This window comes from Stegostoma tigrinum, chromosome 32 (assembly GCF_030684315.1).
Source record: "Stegostoma tigrinum isolate sSteTig4 chromosome 32, sSteTig4.hap1, whole genome shotgun sequence".
NCBI classification, from domain to species: domain Eukaryota; kingdom Metazoa; phylum Chordata; class Chondrichthyes; order Orectolobiformes; family Stegostomatidae; genus Stegostoma; species Stegostoma tigrinum.
Window position 1 is genome coordinate 10,556,245 of NC_081385.1, and position 18,976 is coordinate 10,575,220.

Consider the following 18,976-nt stretch of genomic DNA (forward strand, 5'->3'; position numbering starts at 1 on the left):
TGGGAACAATGCTTGAATCTATCATTAAGGAACAAATAGCAAGACAGCTGGATGTAAATTGTCCCATTGGGAGCCCCCAGCATGGGTTCATGAAGGGTAGGTCATGTTTAACTAATTTAGTGGAATTCTTTGAGGACATTACTTGCATGATGGACAATGGGGAACCTGTAGATGTGGTGTGTCTGGACTTAAAGAAGGCATTTGACAAGGTGTCACACAAAAGGCTGCTACATTAGATAAAGTTGCATGGTATTACAGGTAGTGTATTGGCATAGATAGAGGATTGGTTGACCAATAGAAAACAAAGAGTAGGGGTAAATGGGTGTTTTTCTGGTTGGCAGTCAGTGGCTTGTGATGTGCCTCAGGGATCAGTGTTGTGACCACAATAGTTTACAATTTGCATAGATGATTTGGAGCTGGGGACTAAGTTTGGTGTGTCAAAATTTGCAGATGACTTAGGTGAGTGGTAGAGCAAAGTGTGCAGAAGACACTGAAAGTCTGCAGAGGGACATAGAAAGACTAAGTGAGTGGCAAAGGTCTGGCAGATGGAGTACAATGTTGATAAGTGTGAGGTCATCCATTTTGGTAGGAATAACAACAAAATGGACTGTGTTTTAAATGGTAAAAAATTACAGCACGCTGCTGTGCAGAGGGACTTGGGTGTCCTTGTGCATGAATCGCTGAAGGTGGGGTTGCAGGTGCAGCAGGTAATTAAAAAGGCAAATGGAATTTTGTCTGCCATTGCTAGAGGGATGGAGTTTAAAAACAGGGAGGCTATGCTGCAGCTGTATAGGGTCCTGGTGAGGCCACACCTGGAGTACTGTGTGCAGTTTTGGTCTCCTTACTTGAGAAGAGATATAATAGCACTGGAGGGGTGCAGAGGAGATTCACTCGGTTGATTCCAGAGTTGAGAGGGTTGGATTATGAGGACAGACTGAGTAGGCTGGGATTATACTCATTGGAATTCAGAAGAATGAGGGGAGATCTTATAGAAACATATAAGATTATGAAGGAAATAGATAATGTGGAGGCAAGGAGGTTGTTTCCACTAGCAGGTGAAACTAGGAATAGAGGGCATTGCCTCAAAATGAAGGGAAGCAGATTTCGGACTGGGGTCAGGAGGAACTTCTTCACCCAAAGGATTGTGAACCTGTGGAATACCCTGCCCAGTGAAACAGTTGAAGCTACCTCGCTGAATGTGTTTAAGGCAAGGCTAGATAAATTTTTGAATAGTAAAGGAATTAAGGGTTATGGTGTTTGGCCGGGTAAGTGGACCTGAGTCTCAAAAAGATCAGCCATGATCTTATTAAATGGAAGGGCAGGCTCAAGGGGCCAGATGGCCTACTCCTCCTCCTAGTTCTTATGTTCTTAAATGCTACACAGACTAAAATATAGCAAACCATAAACTGCATCGAGGTACACTGCTTAATCAAACAAACAAACTCTCATATGAGCAAGTAGCATAAAGCATATCAGGCTTAATAATGTTCACCCAATCCTTCAAGCTGTGCAACTGCACACACCATTCTCCTTCATAGCAATCTCTGTGGAGGAAAACAGCAGTAAAAGAAAATTCCAAATACTTAGGGATTTAATTCCACAACCTCGAGACAATCCACAATTTGCATTTAGATAGCACTGCAATGTAGTAAAGTATTTCAAAATGCTTAGTGGAGCATTACCAAACAAAATTTGACACTGAATCACTTTGGGGTGATTATAGGGCAGATGACTGAACACTTGATCAAAAAAAAGGAGGTGCTTAGTAAGCTCCAGGAGACAACAGCTACCTTGGTGGATTATCGGATGCATGTAAACAAACCAAAACATTTTCTACCGGTTCACACTTTCCTAAAATATAAGCCTCCCCAGACTGAACAGCCCTCCAAGATCTTGTACGCTGATAACGTTAGTTCCTTACACATCTGGGATTTTCATAACCTCAGCATTGTTTGCTGTGCCTTCACCACTTGGCACTCTTTCCCAAACTACTCTAACTTTCCTCTTTTCAATCACTTCCAAAACCTGCCCCATTGACCAAATTTCAGTCATCTATTTGGATATCTCTGCATGTGGCTTGTCGTCAAATTTTGCCCGCTAAAGCTCCTGTAAAGCACTTCAGGATGTTGTGCAATGTTAAAGACACTACACAAGTTCAAATGTTTGTTGTTAATTATACAGAACCAAATATAATGATCTCTATCCATCAGATTAGTCCCAAAAGACATTTCTTTCCGTGTTACTTCTTACACTTTCTCTGCCAAAACTGTTTCTATCGATATCTTTTGTCAATGTGACTCATTACCACCACCTCCCTGGGCAGTCCATTTTCCACATTAATCACCCAAATCATCAATCAAACAGAATTATCACTTTTTCTGATTTGCTTATCCTTGAGTTTGTGTCAATATTGAACATTGTTCTGAGATTCAACTTGACTACTCTGATCTGTATCTGTCTCAGCTGCATAAGTCATGTGTTGAGTAATTTATCCCTTTTGTCTTTTTCTGAAGCTCAAATTTACTATGAAACCAACAATACCACTCCACGAGTCTCCATACAATATTTTAAATATCCGAGTACTAAAAAAATTCAAAACAATTGCCACCAAACAAAAGACACTGTATTAACATGAGTTACAATAATGATGGGTTTTTCTTATACTTAATTTTTCCCTCTGGTCTTTCTCGATTTTAATGACAGGGAATTAGGTAGAAGTTGCTATTTAATTAGCAAAATACTATCTTTGTTCTCCCACAGTCTCATTCAAAAGTCTGCCTTAAATCTATTTTGGTGGAATGTTGTGTGAACTTGGCATTAAGATTTGTCGTCTGTTAATGAGTCAACTTCACAGGCACAATCCTAAAACTCTCGAACAATTAAAAATGACCTTAAACTTTATTGCTTATCAAAGCTGCAAACTAAGGTGAATTTTTTAATGTGAACATTTTAAAATTAATATGTTTTAATTTTGTAATTTTCTTCCTTTATGAATGAATTTCAAATAACTGAATGATGCAGATTTTTTTTGGAAATTGATTTCAGTAGATCTTTGCAGGGATATGTTACTCTACATTTAAATAGTGCCTCTATTGGAGTCAAACAGCAGAATTCACAAGGCGCATTGTCAAAAAAGAATTGATTCCAAACAACCATTCTTACAAATTGTGGATGTCGGAAATCTGAAACATAAACGGAAATTGCTGGGGAAACTCAACATGTCTGACATCATCTGTGGAGAGTGAAACAGAGTTAACATTTTGGATCTAGTGACCCTTCAGAACGTGAGACCATGATACATCAGGACAGATAACCAGTAGGTTTACCAAAGATCCCAGTTTCAAGGAGACTTAAAAAGATGCTTGAGATAAAGAATGGCAAAGTTTTTCCACTGCCAAACAGCTGAAGACATGGCACCACAACGCTGGAAAAATTAATAATTAATAAACCTTTGGTGTGTGAACTCCATGCAAATATTGATTGAGTTCCATCTCCCCTTGGTCACACTGAATTTCTTATTGACATTGACAGTAGGACATGAGCATCCATCTAATGCAGGGTTTATTCTACTAATATTTCACAGGAATAACGCATAGATAAACAACTGTCACAACATCCTACTTGAAATCTATCGAACTCTCTCAGGAACTCACTGGTTCCACAGAATCCCCTAATGTATTCCAAAAGTTTAGAGAAGGTAGCATAAAAGCCACTGTCCTAAAATTTCAGAGTTAGTAAGAACTGCCGTTGTTGGAGTCAGCAATACCACAGTATGGAGCTGGAGGAACACAGCAGGCCAGGCAGCATCAGAAGAGCAGGAAAGCTGATGTTTCCGATTGGGACCAACTGTGTGACTATAAAGGCTAGTGTTAATATTGACTGTTTTTTTTGTCCTGAAGATGCTGTATAAGAGTAACAACATATAAGAAAGCTATTGTAATAATTCAAGAACAAAATAAGACATTGCTGGAAAAGATCAGCAGGTCTGGCAGCATCTGTAAAGAAAAGATCAGAGCTAACGTTTTGGATCAGGTGACCTTTCCTCAGAACTCTGTTCTCACCGGATTATTCACCAGACCCAAAACGTTAACTCTGATTTTTTCCTCACAGAGGCTGCCAGGCCTGCTGAGCTTTTCCAGCAACTTCTGTTTTTGTTCCTGATTTACAGCATCCACAGTTCTTTCAGTTTCTAATTGAAATAACTCCATAGACACTAGTATCCTGTCAGCAAGTCACCCTTTACTTACACATGCACAATATATGGACTCTGACCAGCTAGCTCTGTGCCAGCTCTTGGAGTATTGAGACTCTCTGAGACTTCTGTTTCTATCTGTCAGCCAGGGTTCTCTGATTGGCCCAGGTTAACAATCCCAATCAGGGATTTCAGACTCAATGAGATCAAACTTGTCTTCATTCCAATCAGTACAGCAATACAATACATGTGCATCATTATAAAAAATTCCAGTAAGGTAACTTACTAAAAACTTATCTGTATGGTTTCTGACACATATGGAAACCTATTGTCTTATTTTAGATTCTCCAAATCCAAGTTTCAGTCTCTGTTGATTTTCTATTCTACGTGTGGAGCAAGTATTCTCCTCAAATGCTGAGAGTCAAAGAATGTTGATGTATTTCAATTGCTGTCAAGGTCCAGAGATTTCCAAGTACATGGAGAGTTATAGCTTGATGGACATTCTGCACACCCAATCTGCATAGGGCAAAGATAAGTCTGTCACTACATTTCCAGGCTGCTCATTCAGTTTCAGGATTGCTTGGAGCTGCTTGGGAGGCATTTTTCTGCTGGATAATAGCAAACTACTGTGGATGCTGGAAATCGAAAACAAGCGCAGAAATAGTGATGAAATTCAGCAAGTCTGACAGCATCTGCAGAGATTAAAACCAAGCTAACGTTTCAAGTTCAGGATCAGACTTCTGAAGAAGAGTCATACCAAACTCGAAATGTTATCTCTGTTTCTCTCTCCACAGATGCTGGCAGACCTAATGGGTTTATCCAGCAATCTGTGCATTTGGTTCTAATGCCAGAGATAGCTCTAGGTATTTTTTAATCAACCTTTTCAAATGTAGTGTTACACAACTCTGAAGCATGTGGGAATTGAACTCAGGCCTCTTGGTTCAGGTGTAGGAACCGAACCAATCAATGGGACATGTCCAATCAATGAGCCAACCTGATTGATTATGAAATACAAGTTCCCTGAAAGAATGCACAATTAAGTAGGTTTAATATTAAATTACCTGGTCAACCACAGCGTATTCAATCTTTTCCAATCTCCCATCATATTTCCATTATCCTAGAGCCAATTCAAATGCAAAGAGTTCCTGAATTCCTCCTCCTTCCAAGGAGCGCTACTACTGTGCTCATTACAATGACATGTCAAAGAAATTCACTGGCTACTGTGGGGTTTTAAAAAACGTGAAAGGCTTGACATAAGTGCAAGTCATTCTGCTTTTACCCTTTTTTTGGACATTAGTGGCTTTGAGCCAGATGTACCAGATGGATACACTGCCACTATAACACAGACATAACACAGGACTCAATCCTTGCAGTTGTTGGAGAAGAAAGTCAGTTCCTTACTTCGTACATATCTACTTTTGCTTCTAATTTGTGGTTGGCATTTTACTGAAAACTACAATGTAAAGTCTGTTCCCAGCCTTAAGCAAAATTTTAACAAGGCCTCCAGTGCAAAAGCAATTGGGTTTAACTATGAAGCAGCTGAATCTAGATAGTCGTTGAATGAGTCATATAGGTCTTTTGGCTTAAGTACTAAGTCACACCAAGTTGCCTAGTTTCATTTGTTCCTAAGCACACTTACAAAACAGTACTGGAGGAAGGTAGTTATGGGAGATAGGGTGAGCAATGGAATGAGGTGTTCTGTTGCTTTTCCTAAACATTTTCAGTCTCAGAAATTGATTCACACAATTTGTTCCTATAGGAGAAGAAGCTAGTTCTGTGGTCAGTATCTGGTAAGAGACTGTGGCTCACTCTATTCCTAAAGTTATAATGGCAGTAACTGGTGGTTGTTATTCATATAGTTATATGGTGTTGCCTCTTTCAGAGACTGGTTCAGGTGACCTGGAGACATGACTTAGGGAGACAGTTTAGGACTGACTGTGGAATTGAAAGGATGCACAACAAAGAATTCCCTGTTCTATTTTAACCTCTCTCTACCTGGTGTTCTGTTTATGGTTCTAGTGAGCCACAGACACAACAGCCAAAAGGCTAATAAAATACATAAAAGTATGAGCAAGTATATTATAGAATCACTACAATGTAGAAGTGGGCCATTCAACCCAAGTTTACATTGATCCTCCCACCCAGTCCCACCTCCATTCCCGAGAACCCTGCATTTCCCATGTCCAAGCTCCTACCCTGCACGTCTTTGGGCAATCGGAGCAAACCGGAGCAGCCAGAGGAAACTCATGCAGATAGTTAGAGAACCACACAGGCAGTCACCCAAGGGTGGAATCAAACCCAGGCCTGTGGCACTGTGAGGCAGCATTGCTAACCACTGAGCCACTACGCTACCCCACATATGGTTGAATAACATAATTAAGTAACTCCTTAGAGCACATTAGGAACAGCGGAACAGATTATATGTCAAAATTGCAGAATATGAGAGCTCCTGGATACCAATACAAATAAAGGCAAATATATCTGTGGTAAGCACTTGGAGTTCAAGTAGCTTTGCTTCAGTGTTTATGACTCAAAGGCTGAACTACAGACACAGTGGTGGATCACAGATGGTAAAAGTTACCTGAATTCTTTGTACCAAGAGGCAGTCGCACCTCTTCGCATCTGATTTTGTCAGTGATCAAGGATAGGAGAGTCTGACTTAGTTTTGGGTACTGTTGAAAAGGATAGTCTCTCAGAGGAAAATAGAAGAGACAGTCAGATCTTGAGCATTATGAATGAATCTTTTGGTGTGCAGGGTTTGACAAATTTTTTAAAACATAATTGCGATAGGAGACTCTTCTGTCAAGGGCACAGGCAGGAGATTCTAAAACAGTTAAGAAAAAGAAATAGCCTTCCATAAAAGTTAAAGCTTTTTAATTGAACTAAGATAATAAAATGTGAGGCTGGATGAACACAGCAGGCCCAGCACCATCTCAGGAGCACAAAAGCTGATGTTTCGGGCCTAGACCCTTCATCACAGAGGGGGATGGGGTGAGGGTTCTGGAATAAATAGAGAGAAAGGGGGAGGTGGACCGAAGATGGAGAGAAAACAAGATAGGTGGAGAGGAGAGTATAGGTAGGAAGTTAGGGAGGGGATAGGTCAGTCCAGGGAAGACGGACAGGTCAAGGAGGTGGGATGACGTTAGTAGGTAGGAGATGGAGGTGCGGCTTGGGGTGGGAGGAAGGGATGGGTGAGAAGAAGAACAGGTTAGGGAGGCAGAGACAGGTTGGACTGGTTTTGGGATGCAGTGGGTGGAGGGGAAGAGCTGGGCTGGTTTTAGGATGCGGTGGGGGAAGGGAAGATTTTGAAGCTGGTGAAGTCCACACTGATACCATTGGGCTGCAGGGTTCCCAGGCGGAATATGAGTTGCTGTTCCTGCAACCTTCGGGTGGCATCGTTGTGGCACTGCAGGAGGCCCATGATGGACATGTCATCTAAAGAATGGGGGGGAAGTGGAAATGGTTTGCGACTGGGAGGTGCAGTTGTTTACTGCGAACCAAGCGGAGGTGTTCTGCAAAGCGGTCCCCAAGCCTCCGCTTGGTTTCCCCAATGTAGAGGAAGCCACACTGGGTACAGTGGATGCAGTATACCACATTGGCAGATGTGCAGGTGAACCTCTGCTTAATATGGAAAGTCATCTTGGGGCCTGGGATAGGGGTGAGGGAGGAGGTGTGGGGTCAAGTGTAGCATTTCCTGCAGTTGCAGGGGAAGGTGCCGGGTGTGGTGGGGTTGGAGGGCAGTGTGGAGCAAACAAGGGAGTCACAGAGAGAGTGGTCTCTCCGGAAAGCAGACAAGGGTGGGGATGGAAAAATGTCTTGGGTGGTGGGGTCAGATTGTAGATGGCGGAAGAGTCGGAGGATGATGTGTTGTATCCGGAGGTTGGTGGGGTGGTGTGTGAGAATGAGGGGGATCCTTTTTGGGCGGTTGTGGCGGGGGCGGGGGTGTGAGGGATGTGTTGTGGGAAATGCGGGAGACGCGGTCAAGGTCGTTCTCGACCACTGTGGGGGGAATGTTGCGGTCCTTGAAGAACTTGGACATCTGGGATGTGCGGGAGTGGAATGCCTCATCGTGGAAGCACTAATTGAACTAAGACTCATGTTTATGGCATGATAGAAGAACTTTCTAAAGTTGATTGGAATAAGACTTTTTGGGGGTAAAGCGACATCTGATAAGTGGGAGGTTTTCAAAAGTGTGATAATAAAAGTTCAGAGTCATTATGTTCCTGTTTGAGTGAAAGGTAGACTGGTAGAATTAGTAACAATGGATGAATAAAAACATTGAGGTTCTGGTCAAGAATAAGAAAGAATCATAGATTAGGTATAGACAACTGAGTTCAAATTAATCTCTCCGACAGTATAAAGAGCGTAGGGGAATTCTTAACAGGGAGGTCAAGAAGGCAAAGAAATGATATGAGATAGCCTTGGTAGATATATTTAAGGATAATCCAAATAAATTCTACAAGTCCATTAAGAGCAAGCGAGCAACTAGAGAGCAGAGTCCCTTAAAGATCAAAGAGGTTGTCTTTTTGGTACACCTCAGGAGATTGGAGGGTAATTAGATTAATATTTTGTGCCAGTTTTTACTGTGGAGAACAAAATGGAGGCTAGAGAACCCAGAAATAAATATTGATATTTTGAAAACAATTCACATTACAGAAGAGGAAGTGCTGCAGGTCTTAGAAAATAGAACAGTGAATAAATCTCCTGGGCGTGATCTAATGGATCCCAGGACATTATGGGAAGTTAGGGAGGAAATGTGATGCCCTTGCAGAAATATTTATATCATCTAAAACTACAGGTGATGTGCCAGATGATTGGAGGCTGACTAGTGTTGTGGCTTTGTTTAAGAAGGGTTGTAAGGAGAAAGCTGGAATCTATAGACCTGTGAGTCTGACCTCAGTGGTAGTTAAGGTGGTGTTGGAGGTGATGCTGAAAGGTTGGGTTTACATGCATTTGGAGAAGGAAAGAATAATTAAAGATAATTGACAGGGTTTTGTGCAAGAGAGATCTTGCCTCACAAACTTAATTGAGTTTTTTGAGGAAGTAACCAAGATGTTTGATGAGGATGGAGTGGTAGTCATTGTTTACATGGACTTTCATGAAGCTTTTGACTAGGGTCTGCATTGAGACTAATTAGGAAAGAGATCACATGCGATTCAGGATGAGTTTGCCAATTGAATACAAAATTGGCTTAATGGCAGGAGACAGAGAATGATGGTGGAGGGTTGCTTTTTGGATGGAAGGGCTGACATCATAATTGGTAGTATCGTGGACAGTGAAGAATCTTATTTAAGATGACAAAGCGTTCTTGATCAATTAGGTTAATGGGCTGTAGAGTGATAAGTGGAGTTTAATTTGGATAAATGTGAAGTATTGCTTTTTGGTAAAATGAACACGGGTCAGGGCATATACAATTAAAATTAGGGTCGGGGGTAGTGTTGAAGAATGGAGAGATCAAGGGGCTCAGGTGCATAATTCTTTGGAGTTTGCATTAGATGTAGACAGGGTGGTTACAACGGCATTTAGCACACTTGCTTTCATTGCTCAGACCTTTGAGTATAGGAGTTGGGACCACATGTTGAGGCTGTCCAAGATATTGGCAAGCTGTTTTCTGGGTCACTGTGTCCAATTCTTGTTGCCTTTTATAGGAAGAATAATTCTAAGCTGGAGAGAGTTGAGAAGAGATTTACCAGGATGTTGGCAGGAATGGAGGGTTTGAGTTACCAGGAGAGTCTGGATAGGCTGGGGCTTCTTCCACTGGAGTGCAGGAGGTTGAGGGTTGACCTTATAGAAATTTATAAAATCATGTAAGGTATAGATAAGGTGAATGGCTGGTGTCTTTCCCCCAGGGTGGGGAATTTCAAGACTAGGGGATACGTTTTTAAGGTGAGAGGGGAAAGGTTTACAAAGGGCTTACCATTCCATTGAGCCCCCACAGGGTGGGAACAGGCCATTCAGTCCAACACTGACCAAGCCTCCAAAGACCATCCCACCCAGATTGATCTCCTTACCCTATAACTGAGCATTTCCATGGTTAACCCCCTAGCCTGCACATTCCTGAACATTATGAACAGTTTAACGTGGTCAATCCAGCTAGCCTGCACATCTTCGGAGTGTGCGAGGAAACCAGATCACCTAGCAGCAACCCACACAGGGAGAATGTATAAACTCCACACATTCAGTCACCTTAGGGTGGAATTGAATCCAGGTCCTTGGCGCTGTGAGGCAGCAGTGTTAACCACTGAGCCACAATTTTTTTATGTACAGAGAGGGGTTCATGTGTGGAATGAACTTCCAGAGGAAGTGGTCAATGCCGATATTTACAACATTTAAATACATTTGGATAACTACATGAATAAGAAATGCTTGGAGGTACATGGGCCAAATGCAAGCAAGTAGGTCTAATTTAGTTTGTAATTATAGTTGGTATGGATTGGTTGGACCAAAGAGCGTGTTTTATTCTGTGTGACTCAATGACTCTATGACTGCAAGACCGCAGGTTACTCAGCCTTTGCAATTGCTAATAGGTTTAAGATTGTTTCATTTTGCCTGAATGTGCGTGAGGGCCATATGCCAATGAATTAACTGAGCACCATATCATAAGAGATCAAATTTGGAAAGATGTGGTAAATCAAGGAGCAGAGTCAAGCTCAAATAGAAAGGTATTCATGAGGGAAATAATAAACAAACCAGAATACGAAGTGATAGACAATACAAATCTACGAGTCAAGCTTCATATAGGACTAGAATATACAAGAAGAGTTGGTGAATGAAATTAAAGGTTCTCTATCTGAATGCACATGGTATTCAAAGCAAAGCAGATGAACCGATGCATGAATATTAGATAAGTAGAAGCTGGTAGCCATTAGACAGACATGGCTGCAGGATAACATGGATTTGGACCTGAATATTGAAGGGTACAGAACGTTTCAGAATGACAACACGAAGCTAGGAAAAAGTTGGAGACATAATCTTGTTAGTTAATTATGATATTAGCACATTACAGAATGATGACCTCAGTTCAGGAAACCAAGCTGCACAAATAGTTTGAGTTGAGTTGAGAAATGAGTAGGTTAAAGTGGAAGTAACAGTGACCACACTTAGAGGTACAGCATTAAGGAAGAAATACTGAGAGTTTGTCAGAAAGGCTCAGAGATAGTCATGGGCGATTTTAAGCAACGTATTGACTGGAAAAGACAGCTGGGTAAGATAGCGTAGATGAGGAGTTCTTGGAAGATTTATGGCACAAAGTAGTTTATTCTCCTGGGTTCAAAGTAGTTTATTCTCCTGGGCTGCTTTGCTCACAGAAATAGGCACTAATCTCATGCACAGAGCACCATCAACCTCAGGATTCTGCATTTGTTTTCTCAGCACTAAACTTCTTTGCACCTACTTGGATCATAGCAACTTTTCCGTACATGGTGTTTCCTTGCTGTGCTTTTTCAGTCTTTTGTCCTCTAAGTTGAATCGGATAGACTCACAGTGGTTGTGGCTCGCCTTATTTTTCATGCAGGCACATAGCAAGGCAGCTTATCGTGGCTGTCATCATAGATCAATCAAGGGGATGGGCATTTGGCTGTACAGCATCGAGCTATGGCTCCAGCATGTGATTGCAGTTCATGTGGCAAACATGTTGCATGTGCTTCAACCAAACGTCTCAAAGTCTAACGAGAGTAGTCCTCAGTGAAGTCAAACAGAATGTTCCACAACAGACAATTAAGAATAGTGTCCAATCTCAGTCCAGGGATTTGGATACAGTCAGAAAACTGCTTGGGGCAGCTAGGGTGAGGGTTCAGTATCATTAAAGTCTGAGGATTGGGCAGTAAGCTCTGCAGGTCCAGTGCAACCTGTCACAGGATTAGCAGTAAGTCAACTAAGTAGTTACACAGACATCAGCCAGGGGTCTGGTCACTCATCAGCCAGGCGTCTGGTCACTCATCAGTCAGGGGTCTGGTCACTCATCAGTCAGGGGTCTGGTCACTCATCAGCCAAAGCCACCCTGCCAAGTCGGTTGAGGGTGGTCCCCAGTTAGTGTTGGGACCACAGCTGTAATAGGGAAGTGAAGGAAGTCAGTTGTGGGGATTGAATGAAGCATTAAGGATGCTGAAGGGGCAATGATCATGACAGGAGTGAGTCAATATACAAGGGTCAGGGATGATAGTGCATTGGAGGACATGGATCACAGAAGGTGGGTGTCATCAACTGTTACCACCTTAGCTTGTATGGGGCAGCCTCTGTGCCACAATGATTGACATGGCTCAGTTGTAAGCCCAGGACTCAAGTGGTACTGAAGTGTGGGGCTGGATGAACACAGCAGGCCAAGCAGTGGTAATGTTGGGAGGTGAAACCTTAAATGAAGCAGTTGGGTGGGAACATGTGGTAGTTTGGAACTATTGGGATTGACAGGCAGTGCAAGGAACATGAATGTTTGGGATGTCACTTCAATTATCAGGCTCAACCTACGACTCACTCTGTAAAACACAACCAGATTACCTTTCATCCTCATGTGGATCATGAATATACAATGGAAATGAAAAATGGCTACCACCACATCCAGGGCAAGTCATTCTGATTGTCTGACCATGCGGGGTCTACTTGCAAATGATGTGAGGCCCTTTAAGGGGGAGTTGCATTAATCAGACAGATTAAAGACCTCTATAATCATAGAATCCTGCATGTTAAATGCTCACAGTCCGAATATGAATGATGCAAATCCCGGACAGAAGCAATCTCAATCATATCACTGCTCATTCCAAACTGATCATGGTCAAGTGAAAGTATTCACAGGGTGTCCTTTAAATTCATTAATGTAATTCAAGGCTGCACAAGGGCATGGAGCTGATTTCCTTTCATCTTCAATTGTAAGTATTTAACAACATCCTGTTATATGCACTGCAGTCTTTCTAAGGTGATGTGGAGTGTTAGGTTGGGGGACAAGGTTTCAGTTGTCCCACCGCATTAACAGAGTGACTTGTGCCACATGCATCAGAATAAGGTACATTCTGTGAAAGGTCAATTAGAGGCAATCTATGGAGCTCTTTGTCAGACTCCTCCATGTCCCACTGAACGAGGACTATACTAAAGGTAAAAGGGGTCAATTGGCTGGTTTGCAATGCAGAGTTAACATGGGTTTAATTTCTGCACTGGCTGAAGTTGCCATGAAGGACTTTCCTTCTCAACCTCTCTCCTCCCCTGCGCAGTGGTGACCCTCAGGTTAAAACACTATCGTTCATCTCTCTCGAGTGAGAGAGCAGTCCTATGGACTGGTAAGACTATGGTAACTTTACCTTTGATTTTTCCATGCTAAACTATCATTTGTGAATGATGCAATTGCTGACTGCTCACAATACTGAGTGTCTAATTTGTTTCTGATATTTCCCACACAGGTTCATTGGAAACATGACCTTTAGATCCAGCTACAGGAGGAACTTTTCTAATTATGGGTACAGTGCTACAAAGATACAGAGAAATAGAGGAGGAACAATTATGTTAGCAAGCCCTGGGCCCAACAGTAACTTCAGCAACTTTAAACAGCCTCCAGATGAAGAGGCAGTAGCTGTAGGCACCAAGGATATGAAGGAGCTATAGGAAGCTCACTATCTATTAGCTTCAAGCTGTTTCTCCCAGTTGAGTGAAGCACCTTGCAAACTGAAAATATCCCAGGGTGAGCCACAGAACTGTGCCATCAGCTGGAGCAGGGCATTGAGACCTGAAGTGCTAGATTGCCATCATATCCCAGTAACAGTCAAGTGATGGCTGCATTAAACTTTTCTGCAACTAGCTGCTTCTAAAGATCCACTGGAGACCTGTGTGAGATTTCTTAAGCCTCAACTCATAAATGTATCAAGGCTGTCAGCAGTGTAATTTGTGCCAGATCACACCATCTTGTTTCCCTGTGACATGGTCAGCAGTCTGGTCTAGGCATACGCTTTGTCAATACAGCTGAACTCCCCCAAGTGTCACGACCATCACTTATGAGTGTGCACTGATGCCTGAGCCCTAGGGTCATCACAAAAACCTAACTGGCTTAAGCAAAGTTCTCCATTTTCCTGTCTGATGCTCTTAAGTTAACAGAAAACATTGATCAGGTTTCTGCACTTACTAAGAAATTACTGCTTATTTTGAAGAAATCAATTCTAAACACAGGAAAATAAAATATGAATTACCTTCTTTTAACCCTGCTGGCTTAAACCCTGTTCCTTTCCTAAACCTGCACGCACACATATGCAGATAGACAGAAAGCCGCACTACAGAGGTGGGTGCATATAAAGTGAGGTGAAGAGTGGAGAACTGCTTGAGATATTTTGCTCCAGCTGACAGAGAAATCCTCCATGAAACTCCCTGAAATTGACACTTTGCAGCTGATTTTCAGTCAAATTCAGCCCTCAGTTTTCTTGGGGAAACATTTTGACCTTCTTGCCTGTGAAATCATTTGATACTTTGCATATCAGTCCCAGTATCTGGATCTGGTGAACTGGCCTTTGGGAGGGCATCCAAATTTCTGAAAGAGATTTGAATGTCATTTGCGAGTGACTAGACTTCCTGGTACTGTGTGCTTCATAATATCACAGCCTATATACACAAAAATACATTTGTTCAAATTCACAAGCATTTTGAAAGGTAACTAAAAGATATAAAATTGCCATCTGGACATAAAATATCCTAATAGATTAACATGATTATGAGAATCCATCAGTTTTAATTATCCTAAATCAGAGGCTTTTTGTCTTCACAGTTTTTCTTCATCTTGTTCCTCCCACAACCCAGTCTATATAGTGGAACAATGATCTATGTGTTTCCCATTCCATTTACGTTAGCAAACTATCCAATGGTTATTGTGGTTTAAAGATTAATCCCTAGAAATGAGCTTCAGAATACAACTCACTGCTTATTTCACAGATTACATAATTTCAAAATGCTTTTTACCCAGAGGATTAGGCATTGCAACCTGGCTATGAAATTGTACTTTTGTTTTTAATTCAAATTTATAAAATGTTCCCTTTTTTTCTAATAATAAATTAGTTATTCACATGAAAAAATAAAAAAAACACCCAGACAATAGCATCAAATGTGTAGAATATAATTCAAATATTTTATTCTCCAATTCAACCATTTGTGAATAAGGTAAAGCATTCAGCATTTAATAAATGTAATTATCTTAAACTCAAGTTCATATCAAACAACCAGGAAAGCTATTTATGAGTTCATTTTTTGTATATCATTCCAGCAAATAAAGGAAAGCTTATCCCCTATCCCTTCCTCCCTGCCGCATTACAAGTAAACAACTAGATCTTGGGTCAAAAAAACTTCTGGGACTGGGATGGGAAATTACAGCATGCCTTGTTCCCTGTTCTTGTGTTATCCAGATTCCTATGGGAATGAAGGAACAAAACTTAGCTTACTCACATTATTCTTGAAGGACACATTTGTCTGTCGGGACCTTTTCTCCGCTAGGAGGTCTTTGACAGTGTGCTTGACACGGACTCCTTGATACACACGTTTAGAGTGTTCCGAGTGAACTGTTAAAATAAAAACAAAACTGAAGAGGAAACCTTGCTCATGGAGGAAGACGGCATTAACCTCAGAGCCCAGTCTGCCCAGGCATCCTGCCGTGAATGACATTCACAGTGAATGGCATCTAACATTTAAACATTAACAAAAAAATAAGCAAATGTAATGCACATATACAAATGTAGGAGCAAGGAATTTGTTGAAGGGACTATTTATTAGTGGTGATCAACACAGCCCTGTACTAGGTTGTTTCTCATCCAACTGCTCTTCCCAGAAAAGGGTCACAAAATAGCAAACAGATGTAGAAATGCTGGACAATGTGTCTGTACCCTTACTAAGGGCTCTGAGGCCAGGTATAATGTCGCAAGCATGGCACAGACTGTTACAAGGTCATTCAGCATTGTGGTAGAAAATTTACATGTTTGTGGGCAATTGCTGTCTACCTTTACGTAGATAAATGTATAGAAAGAGAGATTTTTACCAATAAAATATATTTCAATTTCACACTAATCCCAGGCTTGCTGCCTGAATCTGACAAATCTGAATGATTCTGAACTGAGGTCCCCAAGTCTCACAACAGCTCAGGTTGGTAAGAGTGCAGGTTGCCTTACAAAATCTTTGGAGAATCCATTGGATTTGTCAGGTATTAGCAGGATCTAATGGTAACATTGAGATAGGATTAGCCCCTCTGCATGTCCAAACATTTACGCTTTCAACTACTGGATTAAGAGCCCTATTCCAGAACTTGACTGTAAAATGTCATGCTCAAAAGTATCTTTATTCTGCTTTGAATGAGACAATGGCTGGAACAAGAGGAGTTGGATGAGCCATATTTTAAGGTTTGTCAATTTCTTTTCAAGCCACCTGTTTAATGCTTACTTATTTGTTTGTAAGTTGTTACAGTGAAACAGTGATATGGACCTTCAGTAATTTCTATTATGTGAATCTAGCCTCCTTCCTATAGCATTCAAAGGGTGCAAACTCTCACATCCCAAGAACAAACATAAAATAATGGCACAACTCTCTCCAGAAATGTCTGCTTGCTGTTTTGAAAGTTCAATTTTTTTTTGTTTCTGTATCAAATTTAAAGAGACTTCCCAAGTTACCTGTTGTGGTACCATTGCAACAGTAAACAGGAATATTATCTGTTTCAGCACAGATCTCATCTGTGAGTGATAATGTGTGTAATATCCTAATTATAAACCTTCAGATATAACAGTCACCTGAGAGAATTTGTGATCAGAGATAATGGGAACTGCAGATGCTGGAGATTCCAAGATAACAAAGTGTGAAGCTGGATGAACACAGCAGGCCAAACAGCATCCTGAGATGCTGCTTGGCCTGCTGTGTTCATCCAGCTTCACACTTTGTTACCTGAGAGAATTTCTTGACTAACATAGAATGTGAAATAGTTCCCGCACACATTATTAATGGATAACACGTTCCTAAAGGGAAATTATTTGCAGCAATATTGAAAATTCAAAGAATTAGTGGAAACAACTTAAGCGAAAAGGAATGACTAAAGTCACTTATTAACTTTTGATGAAGTTAGCTTGTATGATTTACATATTATGAATATACTGACGTAAGAATCAGAAGTAGAAGTAGGCTAATCATCTCCCAACCTGTTCTGCCGTTCAATAAGGTCATGGCCGATCTGTTTGTGTTCCAAATTCCACATTCCCCAATAACATTTGATTATCTGCCTAACAAGCATATATCAATCCCCACATCAAAGCCATTCAATGACCCTACCTCCACTACATTATGGGCAGAGACATCTAAAGTCTTGAAACTCTTTGAGAGAAAAAAAACTCTATCCTAAAAAGGCATCCCTTAATTTTAAAATATTGTCCCTAATTTTGGGCTCACCCACAAGGAGGAACATCTTTTCACATTGTCAAGGCCATTCAGGATCTTATAAACTTCTATCAAATCACACATCATTCAGTTCTAGTTCAGCTGGAAGTCTAGGAAAGAAGTTCAGCTTGTCCAGTCTATCCTCAAAAGCCAGGTGCTCATTCCAGGTATCAGTCTATAAAACCTCCCCCGAACTATCTGCAATGTATTTACAAACTACCTTAAATAACGAGCCCAAAACTACCCCCAGTTTTCAAGATGTGTTCTCACCAATAGACAATAAAGCTGAAGCATAACATCCAAACTTTGATGTTCAATTCCTGTCCTAAAAAAGGATAGCGTTCCATTAACCTTCTTAATGACTTGCTGTACCTACATACTAACTTCTAGTGACTCAGCATTTGGTTACTAAGAAAGATATGGAGTCCAACTTTAATTGTGTAAGGAGATGGGCTTTGAGTGGTTTAAAATCCTGACCGCAAGGAATAAAATTTTTGAAGTGTGAGTATTTGTGTGTGAGGGAACATCCAATCAGAGTAGGTCAACATCCTTTCCTGTGTGCCAGTTATGGCTCAGGTGGTAATTCTTTCACCTCCAAATCAGAAGGTTGTTGTCTGAAGTCCGACTGTCATGAATTGAGTTCAAAAATGTCGACAGATTCTCTGATCAGAGCTGCTAGTTTGTTTTTGAATGTGACTTTAAACCGAGGGCCTTTTTATCTACTCTCAAGTGGATGCAGAAGATTCAATGTCGTTATTTTAAGAAAGAGAAGGACTAGTTAATATTTATCCCACAGTCACCACTATGAACAAACAGAACTATCACACTGCTATTTGTTGGAGTTTGCATATTGGCTCTCAGTAAATTCTTACATTATAATAAAATGTGAGGCTGGATGAACACAGCAGGCCAAGCACCATCTCAGGAGCACAAAAGCTGACGTTTCGGGCCTAGACCCTTCATCAGAGAGGGGGATGGGGAGAGGGAACTGGAATAAATAGGGAGAGAGGGGGAGGCGGACCGAAGATGGAGAGTAAGGAAGATAGGTGGAGAGGGTATAGGTGGGGAGGTAGGGAGGGGATAGGTCAGTCCAGGGAAGACGGACAGGTCAAGGAGGTGGGATGAGGTTAGTAGGTAGCTGGGGGTGCGGCTTGGGGTGGGAGGAAGGGATGGGTGAGAGGAAGAACAGGTTAGGGAGGCAGAGACAGGTTGGACTGGTTTTGGGATGCAGTGGGTGGGGGGAAGAGCTGGGCTGGTTGTGTGGTGCAGTGGGGGGAGGGGACGAACTGGGCTGGTTTAGGGATGCAGTTGGGGAAGGGGAGATTTTGAAACTGGTGAAGTCCACATTGATACCATTGGGCTGCAGGGTTCCCAGGCGGAATATGAGTTGCTGTTCCTGCAACCTTCGGGTGG

At 41.6% G+C, this 18,976-nt stretch overlaps 1 protein-coding gene across 2 annotated transcripts in view; it reads right to left on the reverse strand.

The window, feature by feature from the left end:
* Positions 1–18,976, reverse strand: part of LOC125467018 (POU class 2 homeobox associating-factor 2-like) — a 62,251-nt gene that overhangs the window by 23,653 nt on the left and 19,622 nt on the right. Inside the window, exon 2 of one of the 2 annotated variants that reach the window (XM_048562324.2) lies at positions 15,599–15,711. In XM_048562324.2, coding sequence (XP_048418281.1) covers positions 15,599–15,711 — 113 coding nt within the window. Of the gene's footprint in view, positions 1–14,358; positions 14,408–15,598; positions 15,712–18,976 lie in introns of those variants that run through there. The other variant, XM_048562325.2, reaches the window with a different exon arrangement.